The 21,090-nt window shown below is 33.2% G+C and overlaps 1 protein-coding gene across 2 annotated transcripts in view; it reads left to right on the top strand.

Moving 5' to 3' along the window:
• LOC129226262 (U8-agatoxin-Ao1a-like) overlaps positions 1–21,090 on the top strand; it is an 87,720-nt gene that overhangs the window by 43,681 nt on the left and 22,949 nt on the right. For both annotated transcript variants that reach the window (XM_054860863.1, XM_054860864.1), the window contains exon 2: positions 20,939–21,041. In XM_054860863.1, coding sequence (XP_054716838.1) covers positions 20,960–21,041 — 82 coding nt within the window. In that variant the 5' untranslated portion in view covers positions 20,939–20,959. The remainder of the gene's footprint in view (positions 1–20,938; positions 21,042–21,090) is intronic.

Genomic DNA, 21,090 nt, shown 5'->3' with positions numbered 1-21,090 from the left:
TTGAAGATTCAATTAAATATTGAACTAATAATATCTAATAAATTAAGAGGTTTGAAGCTTACACAACATTTTCCTTCAACGCAGTTTTGTTCGCATGCTACTATCATTCATAAAATTTTTGAAACAAAATTTCAAATGAATCAATCTCTCACATTTTTACATTAATATCAAGCAAAATAATGCACAAAATATCTAATTATCGATTACCCCCCCCCCCCGCCCCAACATTTAATTAAGTAACAAAGCTAAAGCTAAGACTGCAGTTTTCTTTAACGCGGTTTTGTATACATTCCAGTATCATTCGTACACTTTTAAAAGCAACGTATTAAATGAGTCAGCTCCTCTCATATCTTTACCCAAATATCAAACTAAATCTTGTACAAAATACCTAATTAAACATTAACCCCTCCCCCTAACATCTAATTAAGTAACAGATCTGAAACTAAGATAATAGTTTCTTCAACGCAGTTTAGTACATATATACTAGTATCATGCACACACTTCCAGAACAAACATGTCATATGATTCAGCTCCCCTAATATCTTAGCTCTGTATTCCAACTTAATATTATACGAAATATCTAATTAAATATTAAACCCTCTAAAATTTAATTAAGTAACAAGTCTATATAGAGACACCAGTTCGTACATATACTAGCATCATGCATACACTTTTAGAACTGAAATATCGCTGAGTCAGCTCCCCTAGGTTTTAACTAAAGATTGTCTGAATCATCCTAATAAATATTTAACCCAATAATATCTAAGTAAATAACGCGTCTGAAGCTAAGATACCAGTTTCCCTCAACACGATTAACGTACACAAGCTAATACCACTAGATTCCAAATAAGGTAAAGGTTGGGGGCGGGACGTCTAGTCCAAAAACTTTTTTGGGTCCCTTAAGTAAAACATTACGCTTGCATTCATTGGCTGAAACAACTTTGGCCATTTGGGGGCCCCTTCAACGCAGGGACCCGAATCCATGTCTTAGGGCCATTCCACGGAAAACGGTAATTTTGTCCCGTTACTTGACGCTTCATATATTTCGTAAAAAATTATAATTTAAAATGATGATGAACAAAATTTTGTTGTTTTCAGCAAGTTACCGCCATAGGCAGAAATACGTGAAAAACACCGCCAACTCAGTCATTCCAGCCGAGGACTTCAGTTTCGTGCTTATTAGCACTCGTCAGCCCGACATAGGAAGTGACTGAGTTGAAGGTGGAAAACCTTTTAAGGAAGCTAAGAGTGCCAAACAAATTGGTAGTATGCCGGGCTGATGAGTGCTAATAAGCACGAAACTGCAGTCCTCGGCTGGAATTTTCAAAATTTTGTTGCTTAAGAAATCACAAATGCATATGTGACTTCTTAAGCAAAAACTCTTAAAATTTTTTTTTATGAAATATAAGAACCGTCACGTGCGGGATAAAATGATAATTTTCAGTGGAATGGGCATAAACATTTTTTTTTTCAATGGTTTACAATAATTATTTCTAAACTAATGAGACATGTTCCGTTACGCTGGAACCATAGCTTTCAAAATCTACACTTTGTTTCGTCATTGCTGTATCAATAGAGCACAAATATTAGCTTATTCATATGCAAAATGCCAGAGGTTGACTTTGGATGTCCCGCACGTGACGCATGTAAACAAATTTTATTTTAAATAACAAAATTGTTTAATAAAATATAATTGTGTCAGGAGTATCTTCGTATCAAATGTAAAGATTTAAAAAAAATGTTTACCCCTGTTTCATTAAAATATTAAGAGATATGACGGAATGTTAATGAAATTTAAGCGTATTTTTGTCTTGCACGTGACGGTGGAAATTCAGTAATCAAATCTGGAAAACCACGCTTCCACGTTTGAACCAAAATGTCGAATTTCATCAGCTCCCCATATTATCTTTGTAATTCCTCAGTCAATTCCTTTAGTCTTGAGTGGTGCAAACCTCATATTTCACCCATTCATTACTTGGTGACGTTTTCCACGAAACAAGGAAGCTTTCTAGAACTTAATTAGATAACCTAATCGAATTATTTTCTCTCGTCTGGTCAAATCGATCTCTTGGTCAGCAGGATTAATAAAGTACTCTGTATATTAAATTAGTTATCTTAATATTACGTTCAAGTAATTAGTTTTCAAGTGAACGCAGCGGTTTATTGATCACTAATTTCATCTTGTATTTATTTTTATACAAGCGCTTGTTTCCGCATTTATGAAATAGAGCAATTTGTCAATATTAGTATCTTCGGTTTTGCTTCCAACTTCTGAGTTAGTTTACGTTAAATTTATGAATATATTTTTGCTTTTTTTTTTTTTTTCATTCCAAGTGTATGCATTTATATTTGGTTTTACATTCAGAACGCAGTCTTACAAATTTAACGAAATATAATGTTCAGTTAACGGATTTTTTTCAAAAGATAATGTATAGTGTTTAACGGTAATAAGATAAAACCAATATAGTAATGACGCAAATTTTTACCAATTGTAGGCTATTATAGTGAGACAAGCAACAATTGTATGTTTTTGTTAAATGTAACTAGCTGATACGTGCGAAGCATTTGTATTGAGCTCGACTGAAGGAATTCAAAAACCCGGTCTTAATAATTTTTTTTTAATGGGAACGTGACTTTATTTTCCGCACTTAGCGGTGGAAAAGTGCTTTAAGGTAGGTGAACACCCTAAATATTTTTCTTATCAATATTCAATGTACCATTCTAAAAATGTTTACGATTATTGAACATGACATAAATAACATATTTTGACAGCTTATTTGTTGAAAAAAAAATCGATAGGTTTTATTTTTTTTAAATGCTATATTTTTAGCAAAAAACTACCATTTCCTTAACACATCCAGTGCGTTCATGTTTTTATTATTTCAAAAACTTTTTGGGTCTATCTCTTTGTGATATACCAGAGTGTAAAATGACCAACAAATTTGAAAATAATTAAGAACGGGTTTTATGGGTAAATGTTTGAAAATCTCCCCCGAAAAACGTGCTTTCTGCCCCCTTAGTTTAATTGATCATTATTTCAAAACCATATTTTGCATGTACATTAATTTCTCGAGGCTTATATCACAGTAATTCGTTCAATTACCATGCTTGCAAAATTTAAAATCTTTAAAGTTAATACTTTTTTTCGCTAGAGCTGTTGGAAAACGTGGTCATGAAAAAACTAAGAAAGAAAAACGAAATTTCACTTATAAGCAGTGCGTTATTGTTCAGTAAATTTCTTCTAGTTTTCTTAATAACTCATCGATTTAAAAAAACAATTGCGGATTTACAAAGAACACTAGGGCTCTCTAGATTTCTCAAAATCGATTTTATTCGAAAATTAGGGTGTTCACCTACCTTAAATGATGCCTTGCTTTTAAAGTTTGATTAAAATATGGCGTACCTATAAGAAACACCCTTTTGAGAAATTATACATATGATAATGCGATTTACTATGTTAAAATAAACGAGTTTTTTCTGATCAATGCAAAAATCCACCTGTAGTTTGAAATTTTGCCCTCAATGCGTTAAGACTATCGCGGAAATTTGGATCAGGATTTAGGGCTGAACAAATTTAGTTAATCAAAAATTACATTTTCTGTCCCATGACAGGATCAATCCCATGACTTTCCAGTTATTAGCAGGACGCTCTTAGCAACTAAGCTACGGATGCTCCTTCGCAAAATGCAAAACACTAAAGCAATGCGTAACGAAACAAAAAAATTACTTGAAAATGAAACATTTACTTTGTTAAAATAACAAAAAGTTTAGCTTTGATGAATTTTAAATTAATGTCTCGTCTAGTTTTAATAACCTCAGAACTGTAACTCGGAACCCTGCAGTAAATTTAGATTACATATTAAAGGAAATTTGAATTAGAATTCTGCTGAAGAAAATTATTCAATAAAGCGACACTTTTCGGCTATTGTGATTCGAACTCACGAGTTAGATGCACTACGCTCTAGCCAACTTAACTAACATGCGTCTCGGTGTTGGGATGCTATGCATTGAAGCAATGTGTAATAAAAAAGAAAATAAATCTAGGGGGGGGACAAGTGGAATGTGCATTGTCTCTATATTCTGCCAAATTCGGTGGAAAATCTTTAAAATGATATCTTACTTATGAAGTTTGATAAGGTATTGAAGGAGTTATGGCGTTATCACAAAAAAAGAAAAAAACTTTGAAAAATAATGTATATATGACAAGTTTGCGTCATGAAATAAAAATCTTCAAGTTATTAAAACAAATTCTCACCTGAAGTAATTCAAATACATGAAAGTGTTAAATAAGAGTTGGTAAACAAAACATAAAACCATTGTTTTTAACATATCAAACATATAGGATCGAGGTAAGAAACTGAAAACTTAATTGCTGGTAAGCTATCAAATCATCGTTTTTAAAAGATGTCGAAGACAATATCTGCAGTAATTGCACTCAAATCGAGGCAGTGAAAAGAAAAGAGATGTAAATGCAAACATTAAATATTTGGAGATAACCAGTACAATTAGTAGGATAACCTTTTCTCTGTTTTAGGGAAAGAGATGGCACCAGTAGACTTGGTGGGCTCAATATACTGTTTGATTTAGAAAAAAAATTCAGTAAAATTCTACCTAAGACCCCGGGACGTGGCAAGAAAGGGACGCGTGGGGTGTGACTCCCCCCCCCTCGATATTTTCGACAGACGGCATTTTCAACAGATCAATCGGCGAAGGTATATGAATGTTACATTTTATTCTGCTTATCAACTTTTCGAAAAAAAAATGCAGAGTGATAAAATGAACGTAAAATATACCAGGGCTGCGAAGTCAAAGGGAAAATGACCGACTCTGGGAGTTTTAGAGCTCTCGACTCCGACTCCTTTATGCCAAAATCAGTCCAGCTCCGACTCTGAAGCGCTGTCAGAGTTGCTGACTTAGAGAGAAAATGACCAACTCCGATTCTTGAAAGTTTAAACCTTCGGCTCCACACTCCAACACCTTTACCCCAAAATCAGTCTGACTCCGCAGCCCTGAAATGTATCACTCGGCATAAAGTACGATTTTGCTCAAGTCGGTATTTGTGTAAAGTAGGCAGTGCAACAGAATTTAAATAGACAATAAACATGGGGCGGCACTGGCGCAACTACTGTCCTCTTACTGAGAAACGAAAAGTGCTTTTCTTCGGGGGAGGGAGGCCGTTCGATAATTGTAGAAAACGAACGAGATTTCCCACTTATGGCCCACGGGACACATCCAGCCAAAGAACAGATTTGGTGATTTGGCATCAGTGACTGAATAATAAACAGCAAATAAGACAGACGTCACCAAAACAACGTAGCCGCCATATACTCCGCCAACAGCTACCCGCCCTAAATTGAAAGACCCTTTATTTTAAAATTTCTAACAAACGGGATGCCAAAATATGTCATATTCAGCTTTTTGCTGCATCCAGCAAAAAATCATTTCTCACTTTTCTGTCTCATATTGATTGAGATAAATTTTTGTGACTCACATGTTTCCATATTTTGATATTCCATCTGTTGATAAATAAGGAATTCAGTGTTTAGGAAATTCTTCTGTTGCTTCTTTTTTATTACTTCTGCATCTATTATGCTACTATTATGCATGCTGTCGATCTGTTTAGCACGAGTAAAAAATGATGCTTTTGCTCTATTCTTTTTCGTTCGTTGCCCTACTTCTACTAGAAAAGAAAATGTAAAGAGAAATCTATGGTACATATTAAACATAAAATAGGTGTTTCTTACAAAGTTCGAACAATTCCGTAAAACTGCACAATCAAGTATTAAAACGTCAGAGACTGAAAAGTGCAAATGAAGTGTTTTGAATAATTTTAATTGTTCTCGACTACTTGAAAATAACTAAATGAGTTTTGAAATTTCTTGAAAAGTGCTTCAATTTTATTTCTTAACAAGTGCATAAAATATGAATTGTCAGAATTGGCAAGATGCTACTTTATAAATACGTGTTTTCTAAATGTGTACACCATTCCTTTTAAAGCATTATTTTACTATTAATCATTTTATATTTAATTCAGTGCTAGTGCTGTGTTTGACGGCGGTTTGGAGGGTTAATCACAAACTTAACTACACCGAAGGCAGATGTGAGCAAGTGACAATGCGTTATCTTTTCTTTTTCCTCGGTCTTCCTCTCCGTCAGTTAATGTCAACGATTTGTCGAACCAAAAACAATTTTTATTTTGAACCATCTTAAGTTGTTAAATAGTGTATGACTCTTAAAAAAAATCTCCCATTTTTTCCTTGATATTTTTGTAGTTCCAAACACCCCTTATATGTCCTCAAAATGCAGAATTATACATATATATTTTCAAATTTTTCTCCGGGGGCGAGACCCCCGGCCCCCTGGAATTGCGAATATTCTGTAGCCCCCCTTAAGATGGTCTCTGCTTTACTCTCCTGTTGCTCTTCCTCTTTCAAGATCATTTTTTAAAAAAAAAGACAGTTGGAAAATTAAAAAGAAGGAAAATAAATAAAATAAAACCACGTGTCTTGATATATCATAGGGGAGAGACACACATATTGAAAGTTGAAACTTAAAAAATGGTCTGTTTTGCCACCGAGATAAATTGTCTGGACTGCAAAAAGGGGTTCTCCCTCCCATACCTAAAATAACTTAGGGGCCTACTGTCTAAATTCACTACTGTATATATATATATATATATATATATATATATATATATATATATATGTGTGTGTGTGTGTGTGTGTGTGTGTGTGTGTGTGTGTGTGTGTGTGTGTGAATTCGGCAAGCTATATTATTGGAACCGAAAATTCGAGAATTATACATCCCCCCTCCAAAGGTAAAAGGCTCGACACGTCCCTGCTAAGACCTTATCTTTAAAATGCGTTTTCCTCTAAACTTGAAAATGTCCACTTACATCACTTTGCTTCTCACTGCCCCAATTGTCCTCTGCAGTAAATGTACAAGGATAGAAAACAAGAAGTTCTGTCTAGAACTAGACGAGCGTACTTTCCCGTATACCCCCTTACTACTTTCTAGTACCTGATCAATATTTTAAAAAATAGCTAAAAACATATTTTTAAAATACTTTAAGCTGATTTCTAGGTATTGGATGCGTAAAAAAAAACGAACAAATAAAATAGAAGCAACTTTTAAACAAAGCAGCTAATACACTTCTTTTCCGTTTAAAAAAAAATCTTTAACAGCTTTCAAAACGAAAAAATAATAATCAAAATTGATAAGCTCATTAAAATAAATACATCATATAATTAAAATTGATAAGCTCATTAAAATAAATACATCATATAATTAAAATTGATAAGCTCATTAAAATAAATACATCATATCCAAAAAAAAAATCGTTTCTTTTTCCCCTGTTGCCAAAAACATTTTTTAAAATGAATTAATGCACTTACCAGAATAAATAAAAACAATAAAATGTCAACTTAAAGAAATAATTTTCATTGTAAATAAAAAAAAATCGTCTGCGCATATCTTTATGTAGAAACATAAATGACTTCCAGTTTATTCGCCGAAAACTGAATACTTAAATTTAAACTTTAGCGTGGAAATAAAAACAAGTCATATCAACAATAAGTATTTCACAATTAAAACCATAGCGTCGGAGTCAATCTCATTTTGAGATAAAGGAGTCGGAGTCGAATATCCAAGAATCGGAGTTAGTCGTTTGTCCTCCGTGTATAAATTTTTGCCAAAGCAACGAAGTCAGAGTTGAAGTCGGGGAGTCGGAGTCCGATTAATTGTCGGGAACAAGAGTCGGAGTCGGAGTCAGGTGCCTCTAAATTCTTGGAGTCGGAGTCCGAGAATTTAGAGGCACCTGACTCCGACTCCGACTCTTGTGCCCGACATTTTGGCGTCAAAAGCTATTTACAACAAAATTTGTTTGAAGTAAATCCGCCTTCAAGTACGGAATCTACATTGATTTTCAGTTTCCCCATAGGCGCTAATGTTAAGGGATTTGAACTGTTCAAAATTGGACGGAAAATTGTTCAAATCAAAAAGATATTTTATATACAAGTTTTTCATCAAACGCTTTTTCCTACAAAGTTTGTTTGAAGCAAATTCGCCTCACAGTTCGGAATTGCCTTGAATTTCCCCGTCGGCGCTAATGTTAAGTTTTTTTGAACTGTTCAAAATTGAACAAAAAATAGTTCAAATCAAAAAGTGAAGTATGGGAATGAGGTGTCCTCGCCGAGATCTTTCGAACAAAAAAAAGTTTGTTCGAATCGGACTATTCATTCAAAAGTTATTAGGGGGGGACAGACCGACAGACATTTTTCCCCATCTCAATACCCTACTTTCCAATTTTTAATTTTTCGATATTTATTTAATTATTTTATTTATTTTTGACTTTTTTTTTTTGTTTTTTGCGATATTTTTAAGATGCATTAAGCCTTCTTTCATGCTTTTTTCTTCTTTTTCTGACTTTTACTGGGAAAGTAGGCTAAAAATGCTATTATTTTAGTTTGATTTATTTTAATTAACGGGATGGAAAATAGCTTTTTTTTTTTTTTCAAACTGTGAAAAATTTAAAATATTTGTCAAAATTGTTACATGGACTACGAAAAATAATTTAATGGTTCAAATCCCTTTTAATTAAATCACTGCATTTAAAATATATTCATTTGAACTTTTTCTTAAAAGGTCAATAAAGAGTTTTATTATTGAGATATGAAACCTCAATGACTATTTGAAAGTCTTTTCAATTAATTTTTTCTAACGAACTTGATTTCGAAAAGCTAAAAAATGGATGAACTCTTGACATTTAAAAGCACGTTTAGCTGATGAATGATTCCAGACACAAATTCGTGAATCAAAATTTAATAAATGCAATTTAATGTACTTTTTATCGGTAATGTTAAATAAAATTCTAACTCTAAAGATCATTAGGTTATTGCTATTTTTAACTATGTTAAATAGTTTCACATTTATAACTATTGTCGTAATTGGTAAGTCTAACGTAATATTAACGTCTTTAAATTAGTTAAACTTTTTATAGTTAAGTTTGCTGCTGTTATTGTTTAAACAACTCAGCAACCGAACCCCGGATAAACAATGCTAGCCGATTTGAGGCAGACATGATAGGCTTCCGTGTAAGGAGCACCATTAAGGTGGAAGTTCGATTAAGCTCAGACTGCACACGACTGATAGAAGCACCATCTATCAGCATTGCAATAATTGTGATCAAAACCAGCTGTTGAAAAACTTCTGATCCAGAGGTATTGATATAGAGTGGGAATTTAAAAACACGATATGTTTACTGCGGTCCAAGTTACCACTAGGGAGCACGGAGGATCGTCGACCGGCTGGCATCTAGCCCGTAAACCTCTAGTTTCGAGTTCAACGCTTTAAGAATAAATTTACTATGGTCCATAGTTAAGTGTAATATGTGTTTCTCTTACGCAATTTGAAAAGCGTATTTTTGCAAGTCAAGCCAAAAAAAAAAATTAAAAAATTAATTTGAATATTGACTTCTTGAATTCAAATTATGTTTTTCGCAATCACGAGTGTGTGTCTGTGTGTGTAGGCATGTGTGTTTGTGTCTGTGTAAAGGTATGAGTGTGTGGGTAGTTGTGTGTATGAGTGTTTGTGTGTGGTGGGGAATGTGTATGAGTGTGTCGGCATATGTGTTTGTGTGCAGGCATGAGTGTGATGAGTGTGTGGGTAGTTGTGTGTAGGTGTGTGTATGTGGAGGTGTCTGTATGTATGCGTGTGTGTGTATGCGTGTGTGTATGTGTTTGAGCGTGTGTATCTGTTTGTGTATGTGTGTGTGTATGTGTTTGAGCGTGTGTATGTGTTTGTGTGCGTATGTGTGTGTGTGTGTAATTGTGTATGTATGCGTGTGTGTGTGCGTAGTATATGAACGCAACCTGGAGACGGTTTTCGCTATAGGAGCAGCATCGTGAGGAGCCGGTCGTCGGTGATGCTGCAGAGGGTGCTGGCGGGAAAATAAAATGATAGCACATCAAAACAGTCAAGTGAGAACAATAAGCAATCGTGATTGCTCAAAAAAGGAACTAGTCTTCATTGATAAGCATGCGCTCAAAACCACAATAGTTCAGTATTAATAACTTTACCCCAACCAAGGGAGATTTTTTTGAAAGTATCGTCTATTAGTCAAATTAGTAAAAAACGAATTGAATGATTAGGAAAACTATGTTTTCGTTTTTGGCAAAATATTGGTAGATTAGTAATTAAAATCACTGAACGTGATTATTATTATTATGACCTATGCTATTATGTGTTCATGATGTTTTTATATATTCTTATAATATGTACTATCAAAAATATTTTAGTCTGAACCGCCGTGAGAAGGTTAAAGGCTGCATCAGCAGAAATGAGGTTTTAAGATATTCAAAGAATCGCTTTTCGATGTCCATACTAACAATAGGGGACTGCAGGAGTTTGCCATTTATTTTCTGCCAGAACCAAAAAAACAAGCTTATTTTTCCAAATCTTCTTTACTAATAACAAAGCTGAAAGTCTGGATCACTGACGCGTATAATGCCTTCTATTTGATTGATTTTCAAAACCTCTGGCACAAAATTAGCGTTTATCATAGCGGAGTGCAATTTGACGCGATTTTTTGAAATTTCGATTTCGTCCTTTTTTTTTTATTCCAATTTCATGCTTATTTTTATCACTTGAATTTGATAAAATAGAAAGAAATATTTCATGCATATTTTAAAAATTTAAGTCATTTAAAAACTCAATTTTTTCCTTAAGACGAAGTTTGTTTGAAGTTTCCACGAGAATTAGAAAAGCTGTAATAAGATTTTTACGATATAACCTGAACACAAGGCCATAGATCAACTTATAAGACCCACTCTGTTGCGCAAGTTATAGTTCTTGAGAATAAATAACATTTCCAAGGCCATAACTCAACTGCAGGCTATAGTTCTTTAGAAAACGAGCTGATGTGTGCATCACATGACTTCCTTTTACTCCAATTTAATGTCATTTCCTCATTATTGGCAATTTTAATGTGATTCAATTGTTTACTCTCTAAATATCCCCAACAGTGACCGTATTGAAACCAAGTGAAAAGAAAAAAAAACCTCAAAATTTGTTGCCAAGTTGGCGACAAAACGTGGCGACCAAAAGACTGCCGATATATCGCCAAGTGTCCGACAAATTATGACACCACTTGAGTTTACATCGAAATTAATTATGATTTCCCCCCAAAAAGGGGCAAAAGACCCTCTTAAGAACATTTGAATGCAACCAAAATTGAAGGGGCACAACTAGGCCCCACTGGAAGTCTACGTATCAAATTTCAACTTTCTAGGGCATACCGTTTTTGAGTTATACGAGATACATACACACATGCACACATACGCACATACATACGTACATACAGACGTCACGAGAAAATTCGTTGTAATTAACTCGGGGGTCGTCAAAATGGATATTTCGGCCGTCTGTAGGTTCCTAGGCATATATCCGATCGGGTCGGAAGAAAAACTCAACATTCATTCGGGGGTGAGAAAAATGGAAATTAAGGCCGATTTTTGAGTGAAATTTTTTTTGCGAATACAATACTTCCTTTTTGCTAAAAGGAAGTAAAAATGGTAAAAAACCTTTATAGTTGACGCATGCAGATAGGATTTCAAGATGAAGCAAGAAAACTAAATTTAATTTTATTTGAGAATGATCCATCATGCATCATAGTAACTGAAATCCTTAGAAAATCATTAAGGTCATTAAGCTCATTTGACTCATTGAAAAGGGAAATTGAATGCATTTGGGGAAACCAACAGAAACTTTATGAAAACAGAAACTCGTCTTACTAAATATTAAAAATCGACAGAGCGGTAATGTTTCAAAAAGAGCACCAGAAATTGAATGCAAAAGGGTATCCTTGGAGAAAATTAACTTTAAACACGTAATTAACCGTCAAAAATTGCATTATCCCACAAATACCAGCTTCCGTGTTGCCAAGGTGTTGTATTAAAAATGATGTCTCATTACTGAAGCTGTTCGGAATTAAGTACATTATACCGGCGAGTGGTAATTGCAACATATTTCCACGAGGTCAGAAGTAATTACGAAGCATATCATAGGACAATTTTCGTGAGTTAGGGAATTCTCGCAGTCCTGGAAACAATTTGCAGTTGCTAGGTTATCGGTATCATAGAGAAGTCTAATTACTTTTCGCTTACTTCTGAAACTTTGACCATATTCTAATATTAATGCATTGTTATACGGAAAAGCATCTAACTTCAGTTCCTTTTTTAAGAAACAGTGAGTTGGGGTGGATTTTTTTTCCATGCTGTCGGCCTGACTGAAGTATTTTGCAAATTTTATGTTACCATGTCGATATTTAAATGAGCAATAAAATGTGGGGGAAGTATTTATTATCTGTGAGCCATTTATGGTAAGGCGTGTTAAGAAGCTGTTTTAGTAAGTTTTTTTGAAGAGCAAAACTTCTATTAACTATTATTAACTAACTATTTCTATTTTTTTCTTTTATTAGCTCTACATTGTTACAGATTGAAAGTTCATTTTTAGTTTTATCCATAACCACCATAATCTTGACTCTATTTCAAAAATAGACTTGTTTGTCTTTCAAAACAACGGCGCAGTGTAGCATTAGGATATACGTGCGCAATTAAGCTATAAAACTCATTAACGGTACTAAGAATTTGAAATTTGTGTAATTCTTTGAAATTTTCACTTAGTCTTTAAACATGTATTTTTTTGTTTTCCAATTGTTCACCTAAATGAAATACTTGGCTAAATTCAGACTATCTTGTCGATGTTAAACAGTGATATGAGTATATGTGTGTGTGTGTGTAATTTTTTAATGATGTTTAAAAACTCGTAGCGTATCTGTTACTTAATTAACGAAAATTTGGTTTGATTAATGCTAACACAATAATTTTTTTTCTAAAATACTAATCTTTATTAATTTCCCCGTAAAATATACTAATAGTTTCAACTTCATTTAAAGTTATTTCCCGAAGTAAAAATTTTTCTTCATTTTACACATTGTCCTCTTTTTTTTTTTTTTTTTTTTTTCAATATCCCATCTAAAAAATTAAATTATAATCTGAAGCTAGCAACACTCTTGCATAAAAAATCTTGTATGCATCTTAATCTGCATCTTTTATGCAGTAATCTGAAAGTTTGTTTTTAAACGTTGTTATTTCATGATTTAATTCTCAAACACAAAGATATTTATTCAACTTTAAAGTAGTGTTATTTTAATATTACGTTACAGCTAAAAAAAAAAAAAAAATACCACCCTCCTTTGTGCTTCCACAAATTTAACAACATTTTATAACTCGGCAAACATTACAGAACATTTCAACTTTTAGATGGCCATGAATTGGTAATTCCTGCTTTCAATAGGGCCCCTTCTAAATTTCCTGAACAATACGAGCTAGAGTAGCTGCAGGAAATGAAAAACCCGTCAAAGAAAATGTATACGAAGAATAACCCCGTGGCAGAAAAAAAGTGAAGACAAAAAGCGAAGCGACTCAACGACTAGTTTTTCCTTTTACCCAAGACGTCCTTTCTGTTCAGACTTGTGTCAGGCAATTGCAATCATTTGACAGTTCATTCAAGTTGTCCTGCAGAAATGCAGAGCGTGATCAGAAAGGAAAGATTCAGGTTATTTCTGCTTCAGTTACGAGAAAGGGGCATTTCTTTCCACCCAAGATTAAAATGACACCAGCTAAAATGGTACATCGAAAAGGATCAAATTGAAGACAGTGCCACTTGAAAAGTCTCTGCAAGATATTTATTTGAAATGCGGGTTATCTGTTATAAAATGGATTGAATCTATTCAAAAAATAGCGTTTTCGAAGACAGAACTATTTTTTATTATTGAATATGCAGTGGTAAAATAAATTGAATGTTATTTATGTTAGGCAAAATGCCTAAAGAGCAAATTTATCAGGAACATTTGAAACGTCAAATGAAATCAACAAGTAAGGTTACATGAAAAGTTTGATAAAATGTAGTTTTCTAAAACTGTTGAGGAATTTCGGATAATTGTTTAAATCATTTAAATAATTATAGGGATGATTCTAAATACAAACTTGAGATTTATCAACCTCATCAGAGCCGATGAAACCTTTTTATTTTTATATACATTTATGTTTTTGAATGACTGTTTCACCATGGACTGATGCCATGGACGCTTGGCACCACCCCTCACCTATTTTGACGGTACCCTGGTGAATCGTGGCATTCAGTTCAGGAACCCCTGAATTATGCTCTGGTTAGCATAATTATTTAAATATTTATATTGATGATTCTAAATACAAACTCCAGATTTATCATCCGCTTCAGAACTGTTGAAATTGATTTAATTAATTATATTGAACTGAACTGATTTATATAATTATATTGATGATTCTAAATGCAAACTCGAGATTTATCATACACTTCAGAACTGATGAAACTTATTCATTCTTATATACATTTCTGTTTTTGAATGATTGTCTTACCATGGACTAAAACCATGGACAATTCGCACTGTTCCTCACCTATTCTCGTGGTACCCTGGTAAATCGTGACGTCTTATCTAGACACCCCTGAATTATGATGGCTAGAACTAGGTACTGTTTTTTTTAACTGTATTAACTCTTATCAGGTAGTAAGTAGAATTTTTTAATTTCTTTTTTCGAGTTTAAAAATACAGCTGCTGGAAAGTTTAGTGAAAAGTTAGAAAGGGGTTTAATGGGAGAAAAAGAATCACGTAAGAGTAAATTTAAAGGTTTTGTGAAGAACACGTTAAAATTTCAAATCCTAGGCAAGCTCTCATTGAATTTTTTCTAAATCGTGTTATACAGCCGAACCATTGAGAAGAGATAAAATTGTTTGAGTGAAGACTAATCGTGAAGGAAAGACCACGATTCATCACCTCCGAAATCATCGGAAGAAATCATGTTGAGTTCGATAGGTTTACGCAAAACGTGTCAGCCATTCGTCGTTGTTGAGTCACGTTACTTGAGGGTTTTGCCCAAGCTTTTGCTTAGCCAATGATTGGACTTGCTCCATTCATTTACTAATTCCTTTTCTAAGAGCCGAACTTACCAGGGCTACTAGTTCTATGTCTTGACCTAAAACAGAAGAGAGGTTATCCTACAATTTGCACTAGATATTCCCAAATTTTAAATGTTGGCAATAACATCCCTCTGCGCCTCACTTCACATATTTCGGAAAGAAAAAAACATGGCTTGAAAAAGGATGGGGGTTGAAGAGTTACGGTAGCAAAAACTATGCTTCACTTTCAAATACAAAATTGGTTTAAAATGATGCTCAGCGACTAATATGGGAAACGTATGAACAAAAGTTTGTGTTACGTTGGATTGAGGTTGTGCGATGAATAATAAGATTTTGTCATTACGTTGCGATTTCGCTTTTAGTGATCAAAATCTGCTGTATGCCACCAGTACGTAGCTTATAACTAAATTTTTCATGAATATATTTATGTTTTAAACTTTTTTATGTGTCTGATTTAAGAGAATTATCGTGTTCAAAAAGTTTTTCATGCTACAATGAAACAGTCTTGTAATTAAGAGCAAATTGAGAAGTTATATTTGTAGTACCATTTAATAAGAAATTTTGTCTTTTAACTGCATATCTGAACTTTGAGCAGACATCTTCTGCATAAACGTATATATAAATAATCTTAATGAGTTGCAGTTATTGGTTTGATTTCAAAATAGTAAAAACGAATGGAATAACTCAAACTACAAGTTGTTACTTTTTGTTTAATCAGCAAGAAATCAAGAACTTCTGAAAACATTAGTACGGCGCACAGTGGGGCGGCCTCATTTTGGACATTGGGTGGAAAATTAAGCCATTTAGTATTAGATTTTTACTGTTGTACTGATAAACTAAGAACATATTTCCACTAAACTTACTAGTTTTTAACATTATTACCCGAGGAAAATACTATGGATTCGAAAAATTAACTTGCTACTTCATTAGTAGACAATTTAGCAACAGTCGGTAACCAGTTTAAAAACTTAACAAATGTAATGCTGTGATATGCTTTATGCACTCCTAATAAATAAAAAAAACACCAAAAACGTATTTTAGAAAATAAGAAAATTTTGGAGATAATTTTCAAAGTATTTTGAATGCATTTTTGAATTACGAGAATCGCTAACAAATGCTAACAAAAGCATTGGATCCCGTACATTGTAGAGAGTTTAAGCTTTTATAATCTGGTTACAATTCTTGCCTAAACCTGCCTACTCAAAAGATATTGACAATTAAAGACAAATAATTTTACATTTTTCAGTTTGTTTACTTTTTATTGCAAACCCTTTCAATTAAATCCCTCGGAGAATCAGTTTAATAATGATGATAGGGAAAACAATGGGGATGTATTTAGCAATTTATTAATCAGATTTGATACCCTGATTTCAAATTTGCAACCGAACACTTTCAATTTGCAACAAGAAATACCCAAAGAAGTGAAGAATTTGCGTGAATATGATGTTATGGAAATTAGATAAACTAATGTTTCACAGTTCTATGAGATTTGGCGTTAATTGTTAATTACTTATTTAATTTTGCATTAATTACGAAGTTTATTACTTTTGCCTTTTAAATAACAAAATGTGATCAAATTGTTAAGTTTAAATTCATTTTACTGAAATGTTCAAACTTTCTATACACTTGCCCCAATGTGAATGGTGTGGAGTGAATAAAAATAACAATATTTTCTGTTTTACGAAGATTTAATGTAAAAGATCGCAATATGGTAAAATTTTACTTACGATTCATGATTTTTGGTTATTATTGGAGAATTTGAAAAATCATGCATTTTTAGTGTTTAGCATTCCGTATTTGTAAATTTATTTTACTTGAAATACTAACTAAAACACTTTCTCAACTTTTTTAACTAAATTGCACTCTTTAAAAAAAATGTTAGATCTATTGCGATTGTTCTTCCCCCAGGTCTCAATGTAAACGCATGTTCTAACTATTTTGTAACTGTAACTTCGGCTAGAAGAAATAATGCCGAGAAGAAGCGTTTGAGTAGTAAATGGAATCGTTTAAGGAGAAAAACTTTTGGTGTAATTTACTTTTACGATTCCACCAGGGACTGACCACTTACGTTTGTAGATCTTAATTGTGAAATACACCTTTCTCAGAGCAACTCAGTCTGATTGGTTTTAGATTACTTATCAACAAAATGGAGAAATAGAAACGTATTTATTATGTGCATAAATTGCTTCCATAAGATAAATATGGTATTTTTTGTCTCTATTGCAGCGTTTGAGATATAATACTGATAAACAAAGACTTGAATTGAGGCAGTGAAAAAAAAGGGCTGTAAAGTATTTTTTTTTCTTTTTTTTACTTTTTATTGAGGCATTTGCAATATTCAAACCAGTGGTATTTTTTCACAGATAAGTTTTATTTTCTAAATAATGATGTATAGCATCACCTACCAGGGTTGCTAGTTTCAACTCTTGCACCAAAATCGATAAAAGTATAATCTACAATTGAAAGGCTCGGAGCAAAGAATATATGACACATGATGTGCATTTTTCAGTAGGCCAATTTCCAACTTATAAAATCTATTTGTAGAATTTTTCAAAAGTATTATACCTTCCATTTTCTGCAATAATAAAACCAGATGTGTTTCTTCAAATGACATATCCAATTGTCATGTTTTTTTTTTCTCAATTTTAGTTGTGAGATACAAAAGTTTTGATCGAAAAGTCACTCCTTGTGGTTTGTCACATTTCTGAATCGAGCCCTTCAATTTTAACAAGTCATTTCGTTTTTTTTTTTATTTTAGCACTTACATATCTGTATTACTTTCTATGTTCTACATTTGAGGTAGAAATTTTTAAAAAGAGCTACATGGAACGTTAACGGATTTGTTATACTGATCACACATTTTAAAAGCCTACAAATATTACGTCACTATCGTCAGAACGCCTCGAGATGATCATTAACTTTAATTTCCACCCGACTGCGCGTGCGCGACCCAAAGAAGGGTAATGTGTTTATGAGTCTAAGTACAATTGTTCCTATGTGGCGTTGTACAGGCTAAACTCATTGGCCAATTTTTTATAAATCTTACGTCGATCGATTTGCATTGACCTTGGGAGTGTCACTAAGCACATGACAGTGATCCAAATTCACCTTAATATCAACCAGTCTCCCTAATCCAGTTCAAGATCGTGTCGCACGCTACCTGCGTGCTACACAGCGCGCGACAAATGCAGGTAGCGATTTCACTGCCTGAATTTTTCGTTTACTAAGTCTGCTAATTCGATTTTCATCTCTAAAATGTTGCATTTGTTTTTGTCGTGATTCAAAGACCTGAGTTTTGCGACGTGTATTCTCTTGACGGGCTTTTTTTTTAGTTTTGGGAGAAAGATTTGACTGACGACTTTTCCGCGTTGTTAATACAGCTGTGGCTGACTAAATTCGAGCATTTTTGCTAAAGGTTAAGCATATGCCGAGCAAGGTCCCTAGAGGGACTAATAATCCGTAGTTTAGACTTTTTGACCAGTCTAGGAATACCGTAAAATTTGAATGGGCCCCGACTGTTGATCCTTCTTTTCTGCTTTTATAAGTTGTCTTATGTGTGTATCGATTATAAAACTATTTCAACGGAGTAGTTATTCAGTAATATTTAATAAAATTCTAATCTACTGGGTTTATATATATATATATATATATTTTACGTACTCGGGATTTTTGTTTTTATTTAATTTTTTTTCCCGCAATCTTAGCGTTCCGAAAAAGCTCCAACAAAAGTCAGTTCAAACTCAATCAAGAGCGATATACCAACCATGTAAAAATAAGTTATTTCCTATATGAAGTTGTACTTCTTGCATATGTTTGGAACTAAAAGCCTTCCTTTCTTTCGTTATCATCAGTCACCCACTCTTTCAAACAATTCTGTGCATGAACGTTTCGCTACAAATAGAAATTTGTTACTTGTTTGTAAATAGAAGTATTAATATTGTACAAAAAATCGGGAAAAGTCCATGTGAAAGTTAAAATGTTATTAACAAAACCTGCAGATAGACAAAACGAAAACATAAATGACGTATAAAGTAACAGAATTAAATAATATTTCTAGCTTTGATATTTTGAAAACATTTAAAATCGTAAACACTTCATCGACTTTTTACATTTCACAAATTTTCCCAACTGTATATTCTTAACCACACAAAAAAAGCTAGATTTTTCTTTCTTTCTTTTCAAATCTAGTTTTTATACTTATTTGCATATTTTCATCTCATGGGACTAAGGAAAGAAAGGAAATTAAAAAGTTAAGGAAACTTTTGTCACAGACAACAAGCAATCTAATAATTTCTCCCCGGGCGAAAGAAAATGACTTAACAATGAGGTCAGTTTTTACTTTGTTAAACACGAGTTTCATTGCAACTTTAGAAGCCTTACTCATTTCCATTTAGTTTCATTTACTGTTTGGTAATAAATACTGTTATCTGGAAGTTTTTAAAGAGATAAATTCATTTTGTGTTTAATTTACGTGGTCTGTTATGTGCAATTTTTCATTATGTTTTGTAATTAAACTAATGCGCATTTAATCAAGTTCGCATTACTTCAAAAATGCAGAAAAAAAGCAAGGAAATGCTAAAAGATTTTTTTTAATGAAAATTCTTCAAAAAATGTGTTGTTTACGGTTTTTCAAAAAGATAACACACACACACACAGATATATATATATATATATATATATATATATATATATATATATATATCATGAACTTCCATTTAACCTCAAACTTAAGTATTATTTTCTCCGTTGCCAATGGTTTAGAACAAATTAAGACCTTTATCAAAGCTATAAAAAATAGTTAAAATAATAGCAAAAACTAGTTTGAGCGCAATGTGCACTTCTTCTTCTAGAACCTGAAAGCCTGTTGCTCAAGTTTATTTGATGAGAACTTCAATTTCAATGTTCCACTACGCTTACAGATAATGCAGAACACATACAGACAGTACTTAAAAGAATATGCAGCACACATAGGGGAAACTATTTCCGGAGGGAGGGTTGATATAGAGCATACTGCCTAGAATGTGTCCAGCAATCGATGAGACCACTTGAGCGCCGAAATCTCTAAAGAATAATTCATCCTGAACTGAAATTATTCTTTCAGTTGCCAATCTGTCAGTGCAAGATTCATTCTCTTTTATTACCCACATAAACCACATAAAAGTATTAAAACTCTACTTCGAAAACAGCTTGTTGTTTTAGGAGTGCTTATTCCTGACATGAAGCGAAATAAAGAAATAAATCGTTCATGTTTTCGATGAATTCTGAGAAATTCAGCCTTTTTTCTACATACCTTTACTAATAATAAAAATAAAAGTCTGTCTCTGGAACTCTGTCAGTTACTCGCATAGCGCGTAGACCGTTCGGCAGATTTTTATGAAAATTGACACAAAATTAGCATGAAGGGGAGCACCTTGAATCGATTTTTCGAAAAATCGAATTTGTTCTTTTTCTATTCCAAGAAAATTTTGTCGAGCAAATTATCATAACATAAACGAGTAAATTACCTTAACGTGGACGAGCAAATTAGCATAACATGGGCGAGTAAATTAGCAAATTAACACAGCAAATTGGCGAGAAATTCATCATCCATTATTTGCAAACGTACAGGTGAACCCAATGACGTTTCAGTTTTCTACTACGGGCAAAGCCGTGCGGGTACCACTAGTAATACATTAAAGATAGTAAAACTTCAACACCTGAGAAATTGGCATTTTTGTAATGTCGCCTTTTATTCCGATGCCAAACTTTAGGCAATGTAAAAATAAAAATTATAAAAAAAAACAGAAAATACTGAAAAAAGTTATTTTATAAACGAAACAAATAACCCTCAGGCATAAACCTACGAAATGGACACAAAATTTTTGCTATTTAAATTTGCCATTACATTTTACGCATATTTATAAATTCTCATATTTATTTTTAGATTTCAATCTCTTCCACAAACATGAAATACTTGTTGCTGGCTGCCGTTGTGGCATTCCTATTCCTCCAAGTTTTCGCAGCTGTGCCCTACCCACCACCTCTTGGTAAGTTAAGTACAGTAAACAACTGAAAATGTTCTCATCATAGCTTTGC

The sequence above is a fragment of the Uloborus diversus genome, chromosome 7 (assembly GCF_026930045.1).
Source record: "Uloborus diversus isolate 005 chromosome 7, Udiv.v.3.1, whole genome shotgun sequence".
NCBI classification, from domain to species: Eukaryota; Metazoa; Arthropoda; class Arachnida; order Araneae; family Uloboridae; genus Uloborus; species Uloborus diversus.
Note: the sequence above shows the minus strand (reverse complement) of the source record. Positions and strands in the feature narration are given on the sequence as shown.